This window comes from Branchiostoma lanceolatum, chromosome 4 (genome assembly GCF_035083965.1).
Source record: "Branchiostoma lanceolatum isolate klBraLanc5 chromosome 4, klBraLanc5.hap2, whole genome shotgun sequence".
NCBI classification, from domain to species: domain Eukaryota; kingdom Metazoa; phylum Chordata; class Leptocardii; order Amphioxiformes; family Branchiostomatidae; genus Branchiostoma; species Branchiostoma lanceolatum.
Genome location: NC_089725.1, coordinates 31,654,245 through 31,677,533, shown reverse-complemented (window position 1 = coordinate 31,677,533; position 23,289 = coordinate 31,654,245). Strand labels below are relative to the sequence as shown.

Genomic DNA, 23,289 nt, shown 5'->3' with positions numbered 1-23,289 from the left:
TGTAGAATAGCAATATAGAATGATTTTGTATTCATGTATACTTTTGTTTTACCTTACATTTGTATTTCGACATTGTTGTCAACATGCAATTAGCCTACGGGCATGAACTTGCAATAAACTATTATCATATTCAAGGGCGCGTGAGTTGCGCATTAACATTTTTTTTTTAATTTCAGTAAGGTTTGCCGGGAAATAGTTGTTTTCTACTTTGACCCACCGTTGTGCAGGCTAGTGATCGAAACTAAGAAATCACTTATTCGGCTGCAAACTTAACCTAAACCAAAAACATAATACGCAACTCATGCGGAGTTGTATATACGCACAAGTGTGACAGGGGCTTTAGTACGCCAGCCGCAACCTTGGACTAGAACTACTACTGGGTGTTCATTATTACCTCCGTGGAGAATGGAGGTTATGTTTCATGCTACGGGCCCATCTCCAATCCGGGGCCCGGCCGGGCTGTTTGCAAAAACGAAAAATAGAAAATGCATATCAAGAAAAAATACAACATACTGTCAGGAGTAATTTTTTGCGCTGGCAAATGAAACTCCGTGGTGGCTAACCTACACTACAGCCAGCGAAGTGTGTCTGGTAGAGACTACTGAAGGTATGTCAGCCCCGTATTAAGTCTCATTTCTAAGAAAAGTCTGGGAAGCCCCGTTTTGACTCCATCTTAATGCGCCCAATTTCTCTTAAGGTAAACAGCCTTACTTTAAGGAAAGGCATCCGTCTACCCAATTCGTCGTGCTCACTTCCAAAGATTCCTTCTCTTCGGGGTTTAAGTGTTTAATCTGGGTCTGGAGGAAGTGGGGAGGTTGGATTTTGTGCCCTCCGCTTGAAAAATAGCAAAACTGATGAGAAAATGCCGGCTGCTTTACCAGAAAACTGATCCGGCCAACGAAGGACTATTGTATATGTAACGTAAAAAATCTCCTCCGGCCAATTATTAATCTTACTTGTCAATTTTGGTGGTTAATGTTTCAGACACCAAAGCGGTTTGGTGGGGTAGATATATAGTGATTTGGCGCCCGATGACCCTCTCCGACTGCCAAAAAGGAGATCAGAAAGCGGGGGAGAGGATTAACTTTATCTTAATGGCATCTTGTGCACGTCTTGAGGGCTGTTCTTTCAGACGTTTCACCCTGGCATGTTTAAGACGTCTCAGCCCGACCGATGTGTCCGTGGGATGGTCTGCGGCGTGGCGGGGGGTGTCGAGTGGTGTCCGGCCGTGTCCGGGGGAAGGCCCGCCGGGCCCATCACCGTGATCGTGAGCTCGAACCAATTTAGCTCAATGAAGAGCTAAATTCTATTATCTTATCATCAGTAGATCAACTGAAGAGAATTGACGAGAACCACTACGCGTCGTTCTATTCTTTACTCCGGTGTAGTCTACTTTGAGAGCTACATGTAATCTTCCACTGGTTGTGACAGAGAAAACAGACGATATGTACAGTATCTACAGGATCATTGTACCGGAAAAATTTCCCCAGCTCTTGTCGACAAGCACAGTGAATAGTCAATGAATCACGGCTTAACGTCCAGGACTGTAACCCTTTCCGTGGCGTAGCGTGGATGTCGGGTCAACAGCCAGGATTAGAACTCCCAGCCTCTTTAGTCAACAAGCATGTAAACTCCCGGACTGCGCTACTCTCCAAGCAGAGGCTGGTGGAGAACATTGTGACCCTTTTATCATATGCCCTGTTTTCTCTTATATGTAGTAAGTTGTTTTATATTACTTGTAATTTTATAGTTCCATGTGTAAAAACGATTACTCTGTACAAAAACATGCAATTCAGCCTACTGGCTGCGAAATGTTTTTAAAATGCCTCTGTGCAAATAAACCATCCATTCATTCATTCATTCACTCAGTCGACACTCCCCCCCACCACTCTCGGAAAGTGCCGACACTTTCTTGGTGGAGAGTGCCCACAGAAAACGGGGCATGTGATAAAAAGGTCACAATCTTCTCCACCAACCTCTGCTTGGAGAGTAAACTACTCACGCTCCATCAGGACCGAAGAGTCCAAGGACATCATTTTCTTTGACGCCTTTCCAGTACGCTGGAACAGCAAATATCCGATATTTGCAGAGAAACACGATAGTTCGGAGTTATGGCGAGTACGTGTAGCGTGTTACGCGCCGATTTGAGGCACAAGACATGGTCGCGTAAAAACTCAATAGATCTCGCACGAAAGGCCAAATCATGCATATAAATGTGTCCCTGTAATGTCGAGAAGCTGTCCAAGGTCCTGCGATACACTTGGAGATCCAAATATAATTTTCGAACGAGACTTGCACACTCAAAGTTGGCCCCAAATGAGCCTTCTTGTGTTAAATTCTGTCGTAGATTTCGCACTGCATGGGGGTTTCCGTGCTACCGTTTCAGCATTATCAGGCGTAATTTACTTCCGGGTCGTAGCAGAAGGGCTTGCGGCCGAACGCGGAAGTGTGGTCAATCTTCACGTTCTATCCAAAGATATGTTAGAATACTTCTCTTATTTTATAATTTGTCATGCAGTGCAAATTAACCGGCTCCTTACTGGGCGCCCAGTACGGAACAGACGACACCTACTGGGCATACGTCACCAAAAGTGTCTGTGCTCGCTGCGGTAAGCTTGTATATGCTCAGAAGCAGTTGAGACATACTAAGAGGGCTGAGTTCCGGGAAAAGTTGGAGAAGCCCAAAGAAGACGGTGGCTTCGGCACTCTGGAGGCAACCTTCATGAAAGCAGACCCAATTCTAAAATGAAAGGATTTTCCGTTTGACGTCCGTGCCTATATGGGTGTACACACGCCCTTGAGAAAGCAAGGTTGAAATTGGGTCAATAGAATGACCCAATTCTAAAATGAAAACATTCCGTTTGACGTCCGTACCTATATGGGTGTACACACGGCCTTGAAAAGGCAAGGCTGACATTGGGTCAATGGAATGACCCAAAATTCTATAATGAAAACTTTTTCCGTTCGACGTCTGTGCCTATATGGGTGTGCACACGGCCTTGAAAAGGCAAGGTTGACATTGGGTCAATGGAATGACCCAATTATATAATGAAAACTTTTCCGTCCTACGTCCGTGCCTATGATGGTGTACACACGCCCTTGAGAGGGCAAGGTTGAAATTGGGTCAATAGAATGACCCAATTCTAAAATGAAAACATTCCGTTTGACGTCCGTACCTATATGGGTGTACACACTACATTGAGAAGCCAAAGTTGAAATTGGGTCCATGGAATGACCCGTTTCTAAAATCAAAGACTTTTCTGTCCTACGCCGTGCTTATGTTGGTGTACACACGCCCTTGAGAAGCCAAGTTTGAAATTGGATCAATGGAATGGCCGAATTCTAAAATGAAGTACTTCTCCGTTTGACGTCCGTGTCTATATGAGTGTACACACGCCCTTGACAAGCCAAGGTTGAAATTGGGTCAATGGAATGACCCAATGCTAAAATAAAAACAGTTTCCGATTGACGTCCGTGCCTATATGGGTGTACACACGCCCTCGAGAAGACAAGGTTGAAATTGGGTCAATGGAATGACCCAATTCTAAAATGAAGTACTTTTCCGTTTGACGTTCGTGTCTATATGGGTGTACACACGCCCCTGAGAAGCCAAGGTTGAAATTGGGTCAATGGAATGACCCAATTTTATAATAAAAACTTTTCCGTTCGACGTCTGTGCCTATATTGGTGTACACACGGCCTTGAAAAGGCAAGGTTGACATTGGGTCAATGGAATGACCCAAAATTCTATAATGAAAACTTTTTCCGTTCGACGTCCGTGCCTATATGAGTGTACACACGCCCTTAAAAAGGCAAGGTTGACATTGGGTCAATGGAATGACCCAAAATTCTATAATGAAAACTTTTCCGTCCTACGTCCGTGCCTATGTTGGTGTACACACGCCCTTTGAGAGGGCAAGGTTGAAATTGGGTCAATGAAATGACCCAATTCTAAAATGAAAACATTCCGTTTGACGTCCGTACCTATATGGGTGTACACACGACATTGAGAAGCCAAAGTTGAAATTGGGTCTATGGAATGACCCAATTCTATAATCAAAGACTTTTCTGTCCTACGCCGTGCCTATGTTGGTGTACACACGCCCTTGAAAAGGCAAGGTTGAAATTGGGTCAATGGAATGACCCAATTCTATTATAAAAACTTTTCCGTCCTACGTCCGTGCCTATGTAGGTGTACACACGCCCTTGAGAGGGCAAGGTTGAAATTGGGTCAATGGAATGACCCAATTCTTAAATAAAAGACTTTCCGTTTGACGTCCGTGCCTATATGGGTGTACACACGCCCTTGAGAAGCCAAGGTTGACATTGGGTCAATGGAATGACCCAATTCTATAATCAAAGACTTTTCTGTCCTACGCCGTGCCTATGTTGGTGTACACACGCCCTTGAGAATGCAAGGTTGAAATTGAGTCAATGGAATGACCCAACTTTTCCGTCCTACGTCCGTGCCTATATGGGTGTACACACGCCCTTGAGAAGCCAAGGTTGGCATTGGGTCAATTGAATGACCCAATTCTTAAATAAAAGACTTTCCGTTTGACGTCCGTGCTTATATTGGTGTAGACACGCCCTTGAGAAGCCAAGGTTGACATCGGGTCAATGGAATGACCCAATTCTTAAATAAAAGACTTTCCGTTTGACGTCCGTGCTTATATTGGTGTAGACACGCCCTTGAGAAGGCAAGGTTGAAATTGGGTCAATGGAATAACCCAATTCTAGAATGAAAACTTTTCCGTCCTACGTCCGTGCCTGTAGGGGTATGAACACGCCCTTTACATGTAGAATGCAAGGTTGAAATTTGACCAGTATATAGAAACAATCCCTGTAGAGTGCAAAGTTGAAACCGCTTCAAAGGATCGCCACAGTTCGGACATAAAAGAATTGTCCGTCCTAAGTGGGTGTATAACCAACGAGGCATATGATAAAAAAAGTCAATCTTCCTCCACGACCTCTGCTTGGAAAGTAGGTTATATGGGTATAAATTACACAAAAGCCACTAAGAGTGCAAAAAAAAATTCCGTCCTTATAGTGTACGACCGTAAGTTCCTAACAATGAAAACTCACACGTATGGAATAGAACTTACAAACTTTTCCAAACAAGAGTTTCCCGTCTTAAGTTGGCGGATAGAACCCGCTTAATAATGCAATTCTAAACGTTCTTAAGAAACGCTCTTAGCTATGATTTTCAGGGTATAAGAGCTGAAAACAGTGTAAACTAGAAAGTGTGTTAGGACATTATATACAATGCCCTCGTTCTATTGACGCAATGTCAACCTTGCTTTCTTAAACCCCCGTCACAAATCAAGAATTCAGCTCGGCCGACGTGTCGGCGAGCTCCAAATGGGTATTTTCGGCCGAAGGACGGCCGACGTTCTGTCGATTATGCGGGCTTCGGTCGATTTTTAGAAATCAAATTGATCCAAATATGCTCGGGCGATTTTGAAATTCGGCGAGCTTTGGGCGATTTACGAATTCGGCCGACGCTCGCATGAATATTGACGCCGGCTTAAGGGCGTGTGTACACCCATATAGGCACGAACGTCAAACGGAAAAGTACTTCATTTTAGAATTGGGTCATTCCATGACCCAATTTCAACCTTGTCTTCTCAAGGGCGTGTGTACTCCAATATAGGCACGGACGTCAAACGGAAAAGTACTTTATTTTAGAATTGGGTCTTTCCATTGACCCAATTTCAACCTTGGCTTCTCAAGGGCGTGTGTACACCCATATAGGCACGGACGTCAAACAGAATAGTTTTCATCTTAGAATTGGGTCATTTCATTGACCCAATTTTCAACCTTCATTCTCAAGGGCGTGTGTTCACCCATATAGGCACGAGCGTCAAACGTAAAAGTTTTCATTTTAGAATTGGGTCATTCCATCGACCCAATTTCAACCTTGTCTTCTCGAGGGCGTGTGTACTCCAATATAGGCACGGACGTCAAACGGAAAAGTACTTTATTTTAGAATTGGGTCTTTCCATTGACCCAATTTCAACCTTGGCTTCTCAAGGGCGTGTGTACACCCATATAGGCACGGACGTCAAACAGAATAGTTTTCATCTTAGAATTGGGTCATTTCATTGACCCAATTTTCAACCTTCATTCTCAAGGGCGTGTGTTCACCCATATAGGCACGAGCGTCAAACGTAAAAGTTTTCATTTTAGAATTGGGTCATTCCATCGACCCAATTTCAACCTTCTCAAGGTCGTGTGTACAACAATGTTGGCACGGACGTAGGACGGAAAGTTTTCCTTTTAGAATTGGGTCATTAATAATTCCATTGACCCAGTATTAACCTCGCCTTCTCAAGGTCGTGTGTACACCCATGTAGGCACGGACGTAGGGCGGAAAGTTTTCCTTTTAGAATTGGGTCATTCCATTGACCCAATTTTCAACCTTGCTTTGTCAAGGGCGTGTGTACACCCATATAGGTACGGACGTCAAACAGAATAGTTTTCCTTTTAGAATTGGGTCATTCCATTGACCCCATTTCAACCTTGGCTTCTCAAGGTCATTTGTACACCCATATAGGCACGGACGTCAAACGGAAAAGTTTTCATTTTAGAATTGGGTCATTCCATTGACCCAATGTCAACCTCGCCTTCTCAAGGGCGTGTGTAACGTTACACCCATGTAGGCACGGACGTAGGACGAAAAAGTTTTCCTTTTAGAATTAGGTCATTTCATTGACCCAATTTCAACCTTGCTTTCTCAAGGGCGTGTGTATACCCATATAGGCACAGGTGTCAAACGAAAAGTTTTCATTTTAGAATTGGGTCATACCCAATTTTAACCTTGCCTTCTGAAGGGCGTGTGTACACCCATATAGACACAGACGTGAAACGGAAAAGTATGTTATAGAACACTAAGAGTGCAAAAAAAAATTCCGTCCTTATAGTGTACGACCGTAAGTTCCTAACAATGAAAACTCACACGTATGGAATAGAACTTACAAACTTTTCCAAACAAGAGTTTCCCGTCTTAAGTTGGCGGATAGAACCCGCTTAATAATGCAATTCTAAACGTTCTTAAGAAACGCTCTTAGCTATGATTTTCAGGGTATAAGAGCTGAAAACAGTGTAAACTAGAAAGTGTGTTAGGACATTATATACAATGCCCTCGTTCTATTGACGCAATGTCAACCTTGCCTTCTTAAACCCCCGTCACAAATCAAGAATTCAGCTCGGCCGACGTGTCGGCGAGCTCCAAATTTCAATTTCAACCTTGTCTTCTCGAGGGCCTGTGTACTCCAATATAGGCACGGACGTCAAACGGAAAAGTACTTTATTTTAGAATTGGGTCTTTCCATTGACCCAATTTCAACCTTGGCTTCTCAAGGGCGTGTGTACACCCATATAGGCACGGACGTCAAACAGAATAGTTTTCATCTTAGAATTGGGTCATTTCATTGACCCAATTTTCAACCTTCATTCTCAAGGGCGTGTGTTCACCCATATAGGCACGAGCGTCAAACGTAAAAGTTTTCATTTTAGAATTGGGTCATTCCATCGACCCAATTTCAACCTTCTCAAGGTCGTGTGTACAACAATGTTGGCACGGACGTAGGACGGAAAGTTTTCCTTTTAGAATTGGGTCATTAATAATTCCATTGACCCAGTATTAACCTCGCCTTCTCAAGGTCGTGTGTACACCCATATAGGCACGGACGTAGGGCGGAAAGTTTTCCTTTTAGAATTGGGTCATTCCATTGACCCAATTTTCAACCTTGCTTTGTCAAGGGCGTGTGTACACCCATATAGGTACGGACGTCAAACAGAATAGTTTTCCTTTTAGAATTGGGTCATTCCATTGACCCCATTTCAACCTTGGCTTCTCAAGGTCATTTGTACACCCATATAGGCACGGACGTCAAACGGAAATGTTTTCATTTTAGAATTGGGTCATTCCATTGACCCAATGTCAACCTCGCCTTCTCAAGGGCGTGTGTAACGTTACACCCATGTAGGCACGGACGTAGGACGAAAAAGTTTTCCTTTTAGAATTAGGTCATTTCATTGACCCAATTTCAACCTTGCTTTCTCAAGGGCGTGTGTATACCCATATAGGCACAGGTGTCAAACGAAAAGTTTTCATTTTAGAATTGGGTCATACCCAATTTTAACCTTGCCTTCTGAAGGGCGTGTGTACACCCATATAGACACAGACGTGAAACGGAAAAGTATGTTATAGAACACTTACGAAGTTTTGCTAAAGAACCGTATCAAGCCTGTATTTAGTTGGCGGGTATAACCCGTTTGATAATGCAATCTTAACGTTGTCCATGGAACGATTTTCAGTTATAATTCGGAGGGTATAAAAGCCAAAAATTTTAACAGTATAACTAGAAAGTGTGCCAGAACATTATATACAATGCCATCGTTAACGTTACTTTAAAACGTGTACTACAGTGGGCCGCCTCCTTGCGCGCTTCCCGCCCGAACACAGTCAACTGTCATCAGAATCAACACGAAACATTTCTTTTGCTTTGTCTTGCCAGTATTCTGCCGTCACGCTGAGTGTGACCCGGAAACAGTGGAGTGTCGCCCTCAAACCGCATGCCGCGAAACCCCCATATGGTGCGTTCTTGGTCCGGAGTGTAATACTTAAACCATAGGGAAAACCTTGGAAAATGTGTCATCTTTAACTCGAGAAATCTTGCTTCTTGGAGAAGTTTAGATACCCCGCTTTATTGCAGGGGCTTGAGGAACGTCTTGACATTACGAGGACACATTTATATGCATGATTTGGCCTTTCGTTCGAGGACTATTGAGTTTTTACGTGACCATGTCTTGTGCCTCAAATCGGCGCGTAACAAGCGAAGAACCTCAAGTTCACACGCGGCAAACTTTTTTTAGAAATTCATGTTTTGACGGAGGGCGATGGACATACAATGGTTGCCTGGCATAGATTATTATGATGTTTTTATTCTAGCTAAGCTACCTAATCCCCCCCCCCCCACTTAGATGGAGTGAGGAAAGTCGTGTAAAGTGCCTTTTCCCAAGGGCACAACATAGGTGGTGTCAGGGGATTCGAACCCGGGACCGCTGAGTTCTGGGCCGAAAACCCTGCCGTTACGTAACACGACCCCACAGTATGAATGGGCGAGAAACGGCTTACTGTTGTGCCCGAGCAAACTAGAACGGTTTCATCCTGCTGTTTTAGTTGGCCGGGGTTGTGCGATGTAGAACAAACTCGGTCAGGGTTAAGGATATACGAGACCGGGCTGGGACCTCTGACGTAGATGACGGAATGGGAGAAAAGTGGCGCCAGCGTACATTCCGCGAGTTCGGCTCCAAGGCGGAAAAAAAGAGAAGTTACCGCTCGCAGAAGGTTGGACGAGTTGGACGCTATAACATGACCCTGAAGAAACTTACCGGAACGGAAACAGACTTTGCAAGAGATGTCACGATGGCCAGTAGTCTGGAAGCCAGACTGTTTCCAGGGCCTACACAGGCCAGCTATTCCGCTCCAGGACCAATATGCCCACAGGAAAATTTGGCTCAGCCCCCTCGATAGAATCAGTAATTTAGGGTTTATACCTCAGGGGGAAAGAATCAAAATTTCCTTGGGCGCCTGTTGGCCCTGTAGCCGAGGAGCTGGCCTGTTAAAGCTCTGGAAGCAGTCCGCAATCCAGGCTATGATAGCAGCAGTGACGAAGAAGTACCGGCCGCGGTGATCGAACAATCGGTAATCGAACTTTGAATTGCTTCACCTACATATGACGAACAATAATGATGGCGATAACAGACAGAACTCAGACAGAACATGCTACTGTCCTGTATTGTCCTGTTTCGCCCCGAACCATACGATGACAGAAACGTACCCTCATTTTAGTCACCATATCCCGAAAATTGGCATCACTAGCAATGTACCCTGCGCCAGTACTTTGAAGCCTGTGCGCTTCCAGTCGTTCTGCATTTGGCCAAGGAGGTTAAAATTAACCTCCTTGATTTGGCAAAGTTGGCAAACGGACAGAACTGAAATTCAGGATAAACATGTAATCCCTCTAAAATTGTCAAATAAACTGTCAAATATATCTGTGAATTAAGTTCCCTAGTTTTTTGGGGGGCGCAAACCGTGTGAAACTCAGCAGTGGGGAGGAGTAAAGTTGGTACGTGTTTTGGTAAGGGGTCTGCAGTGCGTTGAGTCGGAAAATAACTTTCTTGCATACGATGAAATCTAAGTTAAAGAAATATACAGAAAAAAATCCTAAAGCCTGGTGTTAAGAAGTGGTATTAATATCTAACGCATTTTCAAAGGTATAATGTTATTATGACTGCTGGGAGAGCGGAAAAGATTGGCGTCGGATACTTGAGAGTCAGCCTCGTCTGGCATTCCTGTCAGATTAGCGCTAATCTTACCAATTATTCCGCTAATCCGTGTGATAATCTGTTATGTCCGCCCGATGACTGGCCGATAACGCGTGCGCTGAGAAACATCACGTGACGTGTGAGTCATGAAGCGTCATGGCGATTAAAATTGATCGCCTTGTACTTGGTAGAGCAAACTGATTTGTGGTGGGGCTAACGATAAAGTATGAACATTTGAGTCATTCATTCTTTCGATATTAGCTGTTGTGAGCCACATGACGTCTACTCTACACACTAGCTAGACTCTACCAGTCTCCCCCGGTCGCTGGGAAAATAGTAGAAATTGGCCAAATAGAGTCATATGTATGAAGGGAGTCGGCTACGGAGAGAGGGTCAAATTGGCAACCGAGGAGACTGTGAAAAGTCGGCGAGAATAAAGGCAATAAAATTAATCCGCTCATTTTCTGTACAAAGGTAGTAGCTTTGGAGTTGAGATCATTTAGGCCATAAATCAATTAGGTTGCCAATTTGACCCTCTCTCCGTAGCCGACTCCCTTCATACATATGACTCTATTTGGCCAATTTCTACTATTTTCCCAGCGACCGGGGGAGACTGGTAGAGTCTACACACTAGCTGCTCCACTCGCGTAGTACTTGTCTCAGTCTGATGCTATACTGTTAGACTCGCAACGCAGTTGTTCAAGGGAATCAAGTTCGGGCGCCTAGCAGTCCTTCGGATGGACCACGACTTCTAATTTTGTACATTTGTATTCTTCGAAGAGACAGCTAGGAATGTTTCCAGCAAAATGAACCGTACATAGCACCTGTCGTTTTAGCCTCCTTAGCAGACTCTGGAGGTCGGGCTTTTTTTTTAATGGCGAATTCCTTCTCTATTGCAGTCTGTTTCTATTGCACTTGTTTTATTGTAGCTGGACCTCGTAGAGAAACCGAGAACAGATATGCTATCAGAAACAGCCGACTCGTACAGCCTGCCAAAAAGGCTACTACATCTAAGAGAGCTATTAAGAATGGATCAAGACACCTGTCAGTTTGCCACATCTCTATAATACAACACCCTTTATCCCTTTCTCCATCCCAAAGAACCCCCCCCCCCCGCCCTCCGTCCTTCTGGCTCTTTTGCTGACAGTAAATCTTTTATATGAACTGTCTCACTCTGTCTTGCAACAATTACAGGTTGGTTTGCGTAGCAAAACCTTTGTTGGATCCGTTAGCATGTGCGGTGGCCGCCATCTTGAATTGTGACGTCACAGGGTCGCCGTACCATTTTATTGGGAGGGGTATTTTTTGGGGTCGCTAGCGTTCTCTCTATTTTTAATAAATCGGCACACAACTATCACACATTCAACTCAAATAAAAGGAAAAAATTCAATACCAATTCATATTTATAAAAAGACCCCGTAATCGCTAAACTAACATAGCAAACCTGAAGTATATGTAGCACAAATACTTAACTCTAGTTCTGATACTGTTCATTCACTTACTTTCGCAGTAATGGGGAAAAAAAACTTTTCGCTGTGTTTTTAATTCGCGGTTGAAACCATTCTGTAACAGTTGTCATATAAGGAGTACCAGACTGTTCGCGGTGCCAGAAATTCGCCGTAGATCTATAGAGCGGCCACCGCAAAATTTGCGAAAATAAAAACTATCGCAAAAGTTTCCCGATTTACAGTATAAAATGTCCACGAGGTTTCAGGTACAGCGCCTTGCGACGCGCGCAGGTCGACCCTACGCTATAATATCAGCGGGTGTTAAACAGATAGGTGTACCGCCTGTGGTTTATGCCGTCCATCGGCTTTTTATTAGTTTTCTTTTTTCATCATTCGAGCGCGCATTGAGAGTTCTGTAATTCACTTTATCCTCACGGTAGCAAAATTTCACGGTGTAAGGAAAATGTACATTTTCCCTGAACTTTAACTTCACGGTGGCGGCAAGTGGTTTACAGAATGGATGTGTGAAGGAATCATAAATAATTACAACAGGTTTTTCACGGTCAAGATAAGTTCATGGTTAAGAGGTGACCGTGAAAACAGTGTTGAAAACAGTGAACATAAAGTGACAGTGAAAGAAACAAGGATTACAGTAACCCCAAGCAAGTAACGCCACACCGAGGCAATTAACGGACGTTTGTAACTCTGTGGCGTTGAAGACGTCGAGGTAGGAAAACACGAGTTGAAAATCACGTCCGAGCGAAAAACAAGCCGGCGTCAAAGTTTCTTCACAGTTTTCTCTCCTGTCGCCATAAACAAACGCCTGGGATTATCAAAACCAACTGAGCGCCGCAAAACCGCGGGGACGGGCGGGTCGGGGGACGCCGCCCGCTGGGGAGGCCGCAAACAGCTGATCAGACCCAGCTGACGACAAGAAACAACATTAAAGACATCGCACCGCAAAAACCGGGTCGCCAAGACGGCAGAATTCCGCCTAAATCAACCCCAGCGGTTTACCTGGCATAGATACTAATCTCCAAGCAGATCTACCGGTTGCAAAGACCGTATCCAACTGGCGAAAGGAGTTGCAATAAAACTCATTTTGCCAGTTGGATACAGTCTTTGCAACCGGAAGATCTGCTTGGAGATTACATAGCTACCACATCTCCATGGATTCATGACTTGCCTCAAAAGACTTTTTTAAATTTATTTCATTCACATGTATTTCCTAAGCATAGTGCTTATGGGAAGCCTTCTCCTCAGAAACATATATATATATATATTGCCATACATTGTCATACATTGTACCAGTTACAATTGTCGCGCAATAAAGTTCTTCTATAAAGTAAGAATCTTTTTCTGTTAATTTGCTTATTGGAAGGATCTCCATTAGTGAGTACACAATACGTGCTTCACTACTCTTCCTGGAGTCGTAATAATAACAAACACATTACTAAACCTATCAACACATACATCTAAATAATGAAAATACAATTCAACATACATAAAAACACAAGACGAATAACGGAAAAACAAACGCAAACAAGACAAGTTGGTGTACGATCAATTATGGAAATTACGAGAATCTGCCTGTACGATGAATGCAAGTGTGGACTACTAGTATATCGAAAACGTTACAGTTTTATAAATGTGCTCTTTTTCTATTACCACCCCTTCCTTTTCCTTTTCTATTCTAATCTTCCGTTGATTTTAGATATGTCAAAAGATTTACGAATTATAATGATTTTAACGTTTTGTAAAGTCCGACCCCAATTCAGTATGTTGACTGCTATGGTCAGGTTGTATGGTTTACGCAAATAATTAATGTTTTGTTTGCAAGTTCTTGCCCGAGGGCTAATTGCAACATGAAACAATACATAGAAAGGGTATACTGTACAGATAGTGCGAGTTAATAATGTTGACAAGTTTAACAAATGACTATTCCAAGAACTACTATAAAATACAATCTACGCTATTTGGGTTTGACTTCGGTTTTTTTTACCATTCATCATCATTTCTTTCTTGCAGAACCCGTACCGAGCGGGCGAGAAGAGGGAGGGAGTGGTCGCTAAGAAGTCGCCGATGTACCTTAGACGTAGGCGGGTAAGTAGGGTTTCACCGCCCGGCACTGTTATGATTAAACTCGTGTATGCCGAAATTGTGTTATTATTAAATTAGCCGACCTGCGGGTTTTTATATCCATGGCTTCAGAACCACAGATCCCACGTTTCTGTCGGCGACGCGTTTGTTTGTAATAAACTCTTGTCACTATGAATATGGGAAAAGACACTGGAATCAAAAGCAACGCCTGAAATCAAACATCTTTAAAACTGTGAATGTCGTAAAAGAACTAAAAATACCGTGATATAGAGATTAGCATCACATGTGAAACTTTGCAGCAAAAACAACCACTTGAAATGGAAGGCTTGAATTACTATTTTCCCAAATGTAAGTGGCCAGAGTTAACGGGGCGTTTGTAAACAGGAAATGTACCGGTTTATCCGTCGTTTGTCTAATCAGCCCGGTCCTAAGGCTTCCGTCACACGGAGTGCTGGCATGTAAGTTTGCGGTACAACTTCGATAGAAACATAGAGTCTAATATAAACATAAGCTCAGAGGCGCTCCAAGTATTTTCTGGATCATGAATCACCTTTCGGCTCCGCTTTGATGCGTTCGGCAAGCGGCCACTCGGAATCTGGCCTCGCCATCTCGTCTCGGACTGAGCTCGTCTGTCGCTAACACGTGTCTATCTGCCCTTCTCCTCCTCACAGAGCATCGGGATGAACTCCGCGGTCGCCATGGAGACGGACGCACACCAGGTAAATATCGTCTGTTGACCTTGATCGTGACGTTACCCCTGTGGTATGCCTGGCGGGGCTCCCAAACTCCTTAATACAGACATCCGCATCACAACACATCGCAAACATTGCTAGGGACGCACGGAGTTGTTTCCATGGTTCTCGGACATGTTGGTGACAATCTAGCAAGTTTTTTTGACGAGGTGAAAACAGAGGGCTGGGGAGGGAGGTCTTGTGAATTTAGTACTGTATACCTACGAAAGCTACGTAATCTGTATCTGACTACACTCGCTCCCATGAAACAGTGTACAACCTATTTTTGGCCAGAGAACCAACAAGTAAAATTAATGCGGGCTGAGAGACACGTTTTAACATTATTGATACCAACCCTCACCATAAGATTTATACATGTGATCCAGCAACATGAAAACTGACTCACCGAGACGAATTTCAACTTTCTTCTTGTTGGACCAAACCATGTTGCCTGCCAACACATACAATGCCCTGCTAGTGCGTTACCTCATAACCAGCCGTGTGCAGTTTCTGTCCGTTTCCAACCGTCGCTACGGTTTAGGCCCCCATTCCACTAGACGGCGCTCTCACTGCGACCTAGCACCGACCTAAGCTGGATCTGTGTAACCCTTGATTTCATAATTGGAATATCATGCAAAATGTACAATTATGACTGAAAACACAACAAAACACATAAAGCGTGAAAAGATTCGTTCTTTGTCTACGAAATTCGTTCAGCGCTCTGGTCAATTTTAGGTCGCAGAGAGAGCGCGGCAAGGTCGCCACCCTAGTGGAATGGGGGTATTACTGACAGATAGGAAACGGCGCGAGTGCATTCGCCGCAGCCCGCCGTACGACTCGGCGTATGACGCCCTTTTACCTGGATGTGAATCGGCGCCGGGCATCGTACAACAGTCTTCGACTTCGTCGTGCGTTACTTCCGAGGTGAACGTAACCATACGGACCATAAAATGTCTGTCGTACGACGCACGGGCCCGATTTACATCGAGGAAAAAAGGCATCGTACACCGAAGACGTATGAATTCGTCGAACGTTGTTAAGTACGTCCAGAAAACTTACGAGTGTGAATCGGGTCTAAGCTGTGCACCAGACGCACCTGAGCGCGGGGAGACCTGTGCGGCATCACACAACCACCTGTAGGATTCACGGTCACCGCTAGTCTCCAAGCAGACCTACGGGTTGCAAAGACCGTATCCAACTGGCAGAAGGAGTTTTTATAGCAACCCAACCCGTGCGGGCAGAGAGTAATCAACTCATAAACACAAGCACAGTTTGAATAGGTAACAATTAGATGTTATCAGCCTTTGTCCAAGCCGACTTGTGTCAGAGCTTGGGTTGCTATAAAAACTCCTTCTGCCAGTTGGATACGGTCTTTGTAACCCGTAGGTCTGCTTGGAGACTAGATCACCGCCGCTTGGGTAGCGTGTGCCGTGTGAGCCATGTGAGCCATGTGTGCGGTGCTGTTGTGCCGTATGGGCTCCGCGGTGCCTGGTAGAGGCTAGTTAGTGTATGTCATGTGAGCCATGTGTGCGGTGCTCCTGTACCGTGCGGGGTCGGCCCCACAGACACACGACAGGACTTGTAACGGCGGAGTTTTCTCAGGGCACGTGTGACGACACCTGCCGCCCGTGTGCCGACCCGTCGCCAGCCGCCTCGTCCGTACATCTCAATAAAGCCCTCCTCGCACACAAGCGTCTTCTTCCGCTGAACTACAAGTGTGAAGCTTGGCAGACGAAGCGTAATGTTGTTGTTTTTGGTCGCTGGTAGGGCAATGTTAGCCTCTACCAGGCTCCGCGGATGGCTGAAAAAATAGTAGAAATTGGCCAAATAGAGTGAATAGTATGCAAAGGGAGTCGGCTACGGAGAGACGGTCCAGTACCCCTATATAGCAAACTCACTCCTCTTTCATGTTTTTCTGTCTATTTGGCCAATTTCTACTCTTTCCAGCTGCCTCTGGAGCCTGGAAGAGGCTAGTGCCATGTGGCTTCCCTACTATTCGCCCTAAACCTTATGATCAAAACCTGACAAAATGTAAAACAGTCACGATGCTTTTTTTTTCAAGTAGCTACCGTAGTACTGGTAGTGCAGTATGCGGCTTCGCTACTGCTTGCTTTATAGCACAAGCAAAAGGGTCACCACTACTCTCATCAATAAGTGTGTTGGGTTCTTTATATGTGCAGAGATTTGACTCCTGAAGCCCTCATAGGTTGCATCATTGTAGCGGAGCTGCAACAGAATAGCGGACTATGATGGATTGAGGTACATTTTGAAGATGTAAAAATGTTCCCTGGCATAAGTAGACTTGCAGATGACGACGAAAACATGAAACATTCAAACAATTTGTGAAATTGCTCTATCAAAGACGCTCGCATGTTTTTGCAAACAAGACGAAATGTTCCAACAAAAGACACAGCACAAAGGAACGTTACTTTTGCTATCATTCATTTCAAACCATTGATTGATCGATTGAAACTGATATTTCTCTTTCCTCATAAAACATTCAGGTTTTCTCTTGTTGAACCGAATCATTTCTTCAACTTTATTCCTTTGATAGAGTCCTCAATGGGATTATTGGTTCCAGAACCCGCGTCGTGCCGACGTTAGGGCACCTCTCGTCTGACCCCCCGCGTCGTGCCGACGTTAGGGCACCTCTCGTCTGACCCCCGACAGGACCGACGACCCAGTCGATCTGTTCTTGCCAAGGTTGAGATGACACCTCATGTTATCTGTCTGGCGGATCTGAGTGTCGGTGTTTCCGCCCATCTGTACCTGATACCGACCTGTCAAAGAGAAGATCTTCCCGGGACAAGCTCCTGTCAGCTCCCCCGAGCAAGGCGATACCGATCTCTTTACTGTAGCCTGGATGCCATATCCCCAATCGCTAAAATATCTTAGCCTGGGTGCCATCCTATTTCTACCGGGGCTCCTACACTCGCTACGTAGCCCCGGTAGAAATAGGATGGCACCCAGGCTAAAAATATCTATCCCGAAGGAACTTCCGAACGATAGATATTTTAGAGATCGGGGGTCTGGCATCCAGGCTACTTGGTCGGGTCCACATACTCTCTTCCGCAGGCATCCTATTTATTGTGATATGAACCTTCAGCTGGAGATGTGTCTCTCTCCCAGAGCTGGCACCCTGGCCTGAGTTTTCCAGTCACAGGCTCTAAATTCAGGAGGGACTGTGCCAAGATTTCCTCGGGGGCATGTTGGTCCTCAGCCTGGTTGGTCCTCAGCCTGGTTGGTCCTGGAGCTGAGGAGCTGGCCTGTGTAGGCCCTGGAGAAAGCCTGGCACCCAGGCTAGGACATGCCCCCGCCAGCCGCATCACTCATCACAGTCCCCATTACACGCAGACGAGCCCGTTGATTACCTTGTCTCCGACACCCGAGCTCCCGGCGCTGACAGCCGCGCCCGGCGGCACTGACGGATGGCTCTCCCGGGGCCCCCCGCCGCTCCGGCCCCGGGCCGCCCGTCACCCCGCGGCCTCTGCACCGCCGGGATCGCGGGGGAAAGGCGCCAGGTGGCGCGGCCTTGTGAGGCGGGGACGCGCGGGAAATGGGGCACAGATGAGCCGGTGATAGCCTGGTAATGCTTGGGTCACATTTCCCAGCCGGGGCCCGGCCGGGCTGTTTGCGAGAACAGAAAATCAAAGTGCATCTCACTAAATATGCACAAGCTATGCTATTAAATTTGGTACGTTTTGTGCTTTTCGTTGTCTTTTAAATCATAATTAATGGTCCAAAAGGCTGCCCGGCTGGGCTCCGGATAGGAAATGTGACCCAAGCATAACCGAACCACCGGGAGCTCCCCTGTATATCTACGGCGCTGGTAGTGGCGCCCGCCCGCCCAGGCAGATTAGCGCGCTCGGAGGTGGTTTTACGGGCTTGGCTTAATTCGTTCGCTCCCTATGGTCGGCGATATCTCGACATGAAGACTGACAGAAACGGATCAATGCATAGCACACTGGGCTCGCTAGAACACCCTATAACCGAGCCGTAGAGACTGGTGCCCAGGCTAAGCCGGTTAGAGCAGCGTCTCCGCGGAGTGTTCCCTCCAGGCAGGATTGATTACCGCCGGGCCGGGTCGGTGTTACCGCCATCTGGGCGAAATTAAACTGTTCCGCAAACAGCCCAGCGGGGGGAGAGCAACCTGCCGCCTGCTGTCACCACCTCACCCCCCCCCCCCCGTAAACACCTCAAGTCTGATACTATGATAGGACATCCCCTCACGTATGATATGGCACCTCCTCCCAAGTAGATGTGGGGTGCGACTCGTTTCGGTACGCATTTATGCCAGTTGAATACTAGTACATACAACCTTATCATCCATTTCTTCTTTTCTATTCTATTACATGACATTACAAAGCATTACAGCAAACCTCTCAAATGTTACAACAACAATCTTTATTGATACAACAAAAGTACAGCGACTTTCGTAATGTTTTCTACAACTATACATGCAAACAAACAACTGGATACAAAAGAATTGACCTACGTACGTACGCTCTGGTATTAAAGAATGGGTCTATCAGACCACAGGGGCAGACACGTCCTACGGTAGACCATTTCACATTGGCTATCCGATACTTCTCTCCGTCGCTGGGCGGTCTTCCGATTAGTGTCTTTAAAAGAACCCAACACACTATTCATGAAAGTAATGGTGACCCTGTGTGCTTGTCTTAACAGAGAGCCGTAGCGAAGCAGCATTGCACTTCGAGCTGACAAAAAAGCGTCATGCGTCGACCGAGGTCGACTGGAAAGAAAGAACATGTATACTGGCCGATTGAGTCAGCACAGAGATCATCGAGGGTAATGCATTTCGACCGCGACGATCTCGATCAGAATCCCACACAAACATCACCTGCAGGCGGTCTATATTAGAGACGGTGTCCGGGTCGCAACGGTCTTCGGATTCAGAAGGTGGTCGACTAGAGTTGGCCCGCGGTTTTCTCGGTCATCGCGTCATTTAGGTAACGTTTACCCTGATTATTCCACCGGATGGATACCGTCGAGGCCTTTAAAAATGTCTTCAACACCTGGATATAATGAAGTGTGCAGACCTCGCGATTGGGGATTACTGATGCTGCAATAGATAGAAGATTGCTTTAAATTTACCGTCTTTTCTAAAATTTGGCGGTCTAAGGGTCACCTGAAGGATTAATGAGAGCTGAAGTTATGCTGTCCGATATAGTCAGCATGAATAGATGTAGTTCTTGTCGTTCGAACGACTTTGAACCCAAACAACGGACTGTTTCGTTCCATGTTCTCAGTCTTGAGTTGCATCTCTCAGTCAGACCTCATCTCTGTCTGTCTTTTGTCGGCTACCGTACAATCACTATGTTTGGAACATGCAAACACACACAGACACGTTGCATGTTCTATATTTAGAAACACAGTCGGCGAGTAGGAGACTAAACTTGTATGGTCCTCGAAGGATGCTGGTTAAACCAGCATCCTTTGAGGACCCTACAAGGCGGGTTATGCTTTGGGTCCAATTTTGCCGGTGCCCGTCGGGGGTGTAGTCGGGGGTGCCTCCCAATGGGGAGTCTATTTGTTACCGACTCCCGCGTTGATTTTAAGTCCGGGCTTAGTTTAAACGAATCGAGGTCCCGGCCGGGCCTAAAAATAGCCCGGCAGCCTCAGGTGATCTATTCTTAGAAACGTTACATGCGGGATGGAATCTACAAGGTGTGCGCTTGAAGTTGACAAGAGCTCGGTGAGCTGGACTTAGACCGTGGCGATCCCGACTTTAAAACCGTGAAAACACCACCGATATATGTTCTATATTTGGAGCAGGGTCGGTGGGGTCCGAGTCTTTTGAGTTTAAGTACCAGACATAATTGAGACGGATGGTGAAGCGTGCTTGGTACGTGACGATCCGTGACATGAAAAGAGAAACCGTTAAGGCGTCGTCTTCCGGGCTCAGTCCAAGTTTAGAAACAGTGTCGGGGCGAATGTTGTGGGCCGTAAAGAGTCGACAATTAAATAAACTTCTGTTTACCAGGTCTGACACTGACGCACAAGTTCAGGTGAAGTTCAACGGGCGAGTCTAAGTGGTGAGAGAAGAAGGGGGTTGTCCGATCAACGAAATGGCCTACACTTTTTCAATACCAACCAACACGTAGACGTCACTGAAAAAGAACAAATGGTTAGAAAGAAAATACAAATTTAATTAATATTCCACGACACTGTCGCACATTTATAATTGTTATATATTTCTTGTAAACTTGCTGATACGTTTTTATCCCCACAAAAATGTGTGATACGCTCCAATGTGTCATCGACGGGTCAGCATCGCCTGTGCTGTGGTACCCTCGGTGCGCATGCCCAGCGGACAATGCCAGGCTTGATAATAGGACAGGCAAAAGGCCGGTCACAATCCTCTCCACAAACCCTCTGCTTGGAGAGCAATGTGAAGGCTTCCTCAATCAATCTTTATTGTAAAAACCACTCTGCAGGCGTGTCTTCAAAGACATGACTGAAGTGCGTAGATTTTACAATTCTAAAAGTAAGTCAAACGTACCATTCGATAAAATGAAAAAAAAAATACATCACAACATTCATACTTACAAACTTATGTACTTTAAAAGTTTTTTTAACGGACAATGACAAAAGACCAAAAGCGTACTTAGGCCTCAAACCCTTTCTGAAGTACTCTCCAAGCAGAGGAGGGGTTCCGGCAGGTTTTTGACGTGTTTTTAGGCGTTTTTGTCGGCCTTTCTAATTTGTCATTTTTTGGGGTCTCTTCTCTTCTTGGGGTTTGACCCAAAAAAATGACAAAGTAGAAAGCCCGACAAAAACGCCTAAAACACATCAAAAACCTGCCGGAACCCCTCATCTGCTTCGAGAGTACTTCTGAAGGAGACTCCATTCCCCAGGTGCAGTATAACAAGCCCGGTACAACTCCGCACCCCTGGCGGAACAGACGGACCGGTAGCCAGCTCCCTGGCGCCGAACACGTTATGGTCTGCTTCGCGTCGACTCAGAAAAATGACTTTGCGCCAAACAGACTCGTTTTGACACATCTTTACTACAGTTGAAAGCTAGAATTTGTGACAAATGAGTTTCTCGCGCCTGTCCGCATTACTACAACCTTCAGCAGGGTCGAATGACCAATCACTGAGGGACACGTGACCTAAGGGACCTCGGGGATTGGTCAGAATGGTCACAAACGAGCTTTCATGCTTTTCGTGGGTTTTTTTCTATTGAATTCTGAAACAGACAGACACACCTATTAAAAGTTTGCAAAACTTATGATGTTGACGCTACCACAATCCACATCAATACAAAAAAATAGATCAACACAATATGATATCCGGTCACCGTGGGAGTGCGAAAGGCAACACTAATGTTCGTCGTAATCATGTTTTTCCTCTTCTTTTTTGTTCCAGGAGAACCCGTTCTTTAAGGGACCGAAGCTGCGTAACGTCAACGCCAAGAAGTCTCCGGAGTTGTCCCGCCAGAAGCGTTACTGAGCGGGCGGGAGGGATGGGGAGGGGGGCGGCAGTGCGTCACTCCTCGCGACCCGACCAGCCACAGACGTCCTGGATTTTAATACTTGAGTTGTTGCCACATTCCGTCCCACATATCCGTCAGACGTTCGTTATCTTGATGACACTGGCCACTTTAGATTTTGGACAGACTCCAGAGATTTTGGAACCCGTTAGCAAATTGCTGAAGTGAAATATCAAAGTCAAGGACGTCATACGATACCCTGATATCGAGGCAAGTGACCTCTTCGAGGACACGGTTGGGTCAAGTTGAAATGCAAGACTTCCGACGTCGGTGCCATTGAGATTTCAGAAGAAACGTTCAAATGATTTAAAGAGGCCAATGTTTTATTTATTGTAATGAGACAGACGCGGTCCCGAGTGCGTGTCACGTCAGCGATGTTAGTTATGCCATAGAAATTCTCGGCTCTCGCTTCAGACAAATCACCGCAGATCACGGGCAGACCGCAGAGTTTAGTCGGAACAGACGTCACTCTGAGGGTTCTGACATGGTCAAGGGCAAAACTAGCCTCTACCAGGCTGCTTTGGTGGGTAAAAATAGCAGAAATCAGTCAGATAAGGTGAATAATCTCAGCCTGAGTGTCATCCTCTTCAGACTTTAGTTCCAGGCTCTGCCTTCACAGAAGGCTTTCTCAAGTCTTGTGAAGGCAGAGCCTGGAACTAAATATATATAGGATGACGCTTAGGCCAGAATGATCTGTCATAGGTTGGTCATTTCCAACACAAACTCCAACGACAAATTATGAACGAATGAATGGCTTATTTAGTTGCATTAATTAAACGGCAAGACAATCATACAACAGCGGCCAGTATGGACTGAAGTGGAGTATGATTTACAATGCGTTAAAAGTCGATAAAAGCTGACAATGAATTACAAACTTACAAAGGTTGAAAGTTGATTAAATCAATACAATGTAAACAATCTAACATAACCATATTTGTCAGATGTCTGCTATTGTTTAAACACCCTAAGAAGTCTGGCGTTGACCAAGACAGAGCTGAGACACTGCAAGGGAAAAGCAAGTTGCTTTCGTCATGTGTTTGTTGCTTTCGTAAATCACTAGTGGTCGATGTTTGGTGTGTTATATGATAAAGTATTTTATGGAAGTTCCAAATATGCAGTATGTGAATATCACGACGACTTGAGTATTACTGAGTCTTTGA

The 23,289-nt window shown here is 45.4% G+C and overlaps 1 protein-coding gene across 3 annotated transcripts in view; it reads left to right on the top strand.

Moving 5' to 3' along the window:
* The window catches only part of LOC136434030 (neuroendocrine protein 7B2-like), a 35,297-nt gene extending 12,770 nt beyond the window's left edge, over positions 1–22,527 (top strand). For all 3 annotated transcript variants that reach the window (XM_066426686.1, XM_066426684.1, XM_066426685.1), the window contains exons 5-7: positions 13,812–13,886; positions 14,555–14,602; positions 22,006–22,527. In XM_066426686.1, coding sequence (XP_066282783.1) covers positions 13,812–13,886; positions 14,555–14,602; positions 22,006–22,089 — 207 coding nt within the window. In that variant the 3' untranslated portion in view covers positions 22,090–22,527. The remainder of the gene's footprint in view (positions 1–13,811; positions 13,887–14,554; positions 14,603–22,005) is intronic.
* Positions 22,528–23,289: the final 762 nt, after the last annotated feature.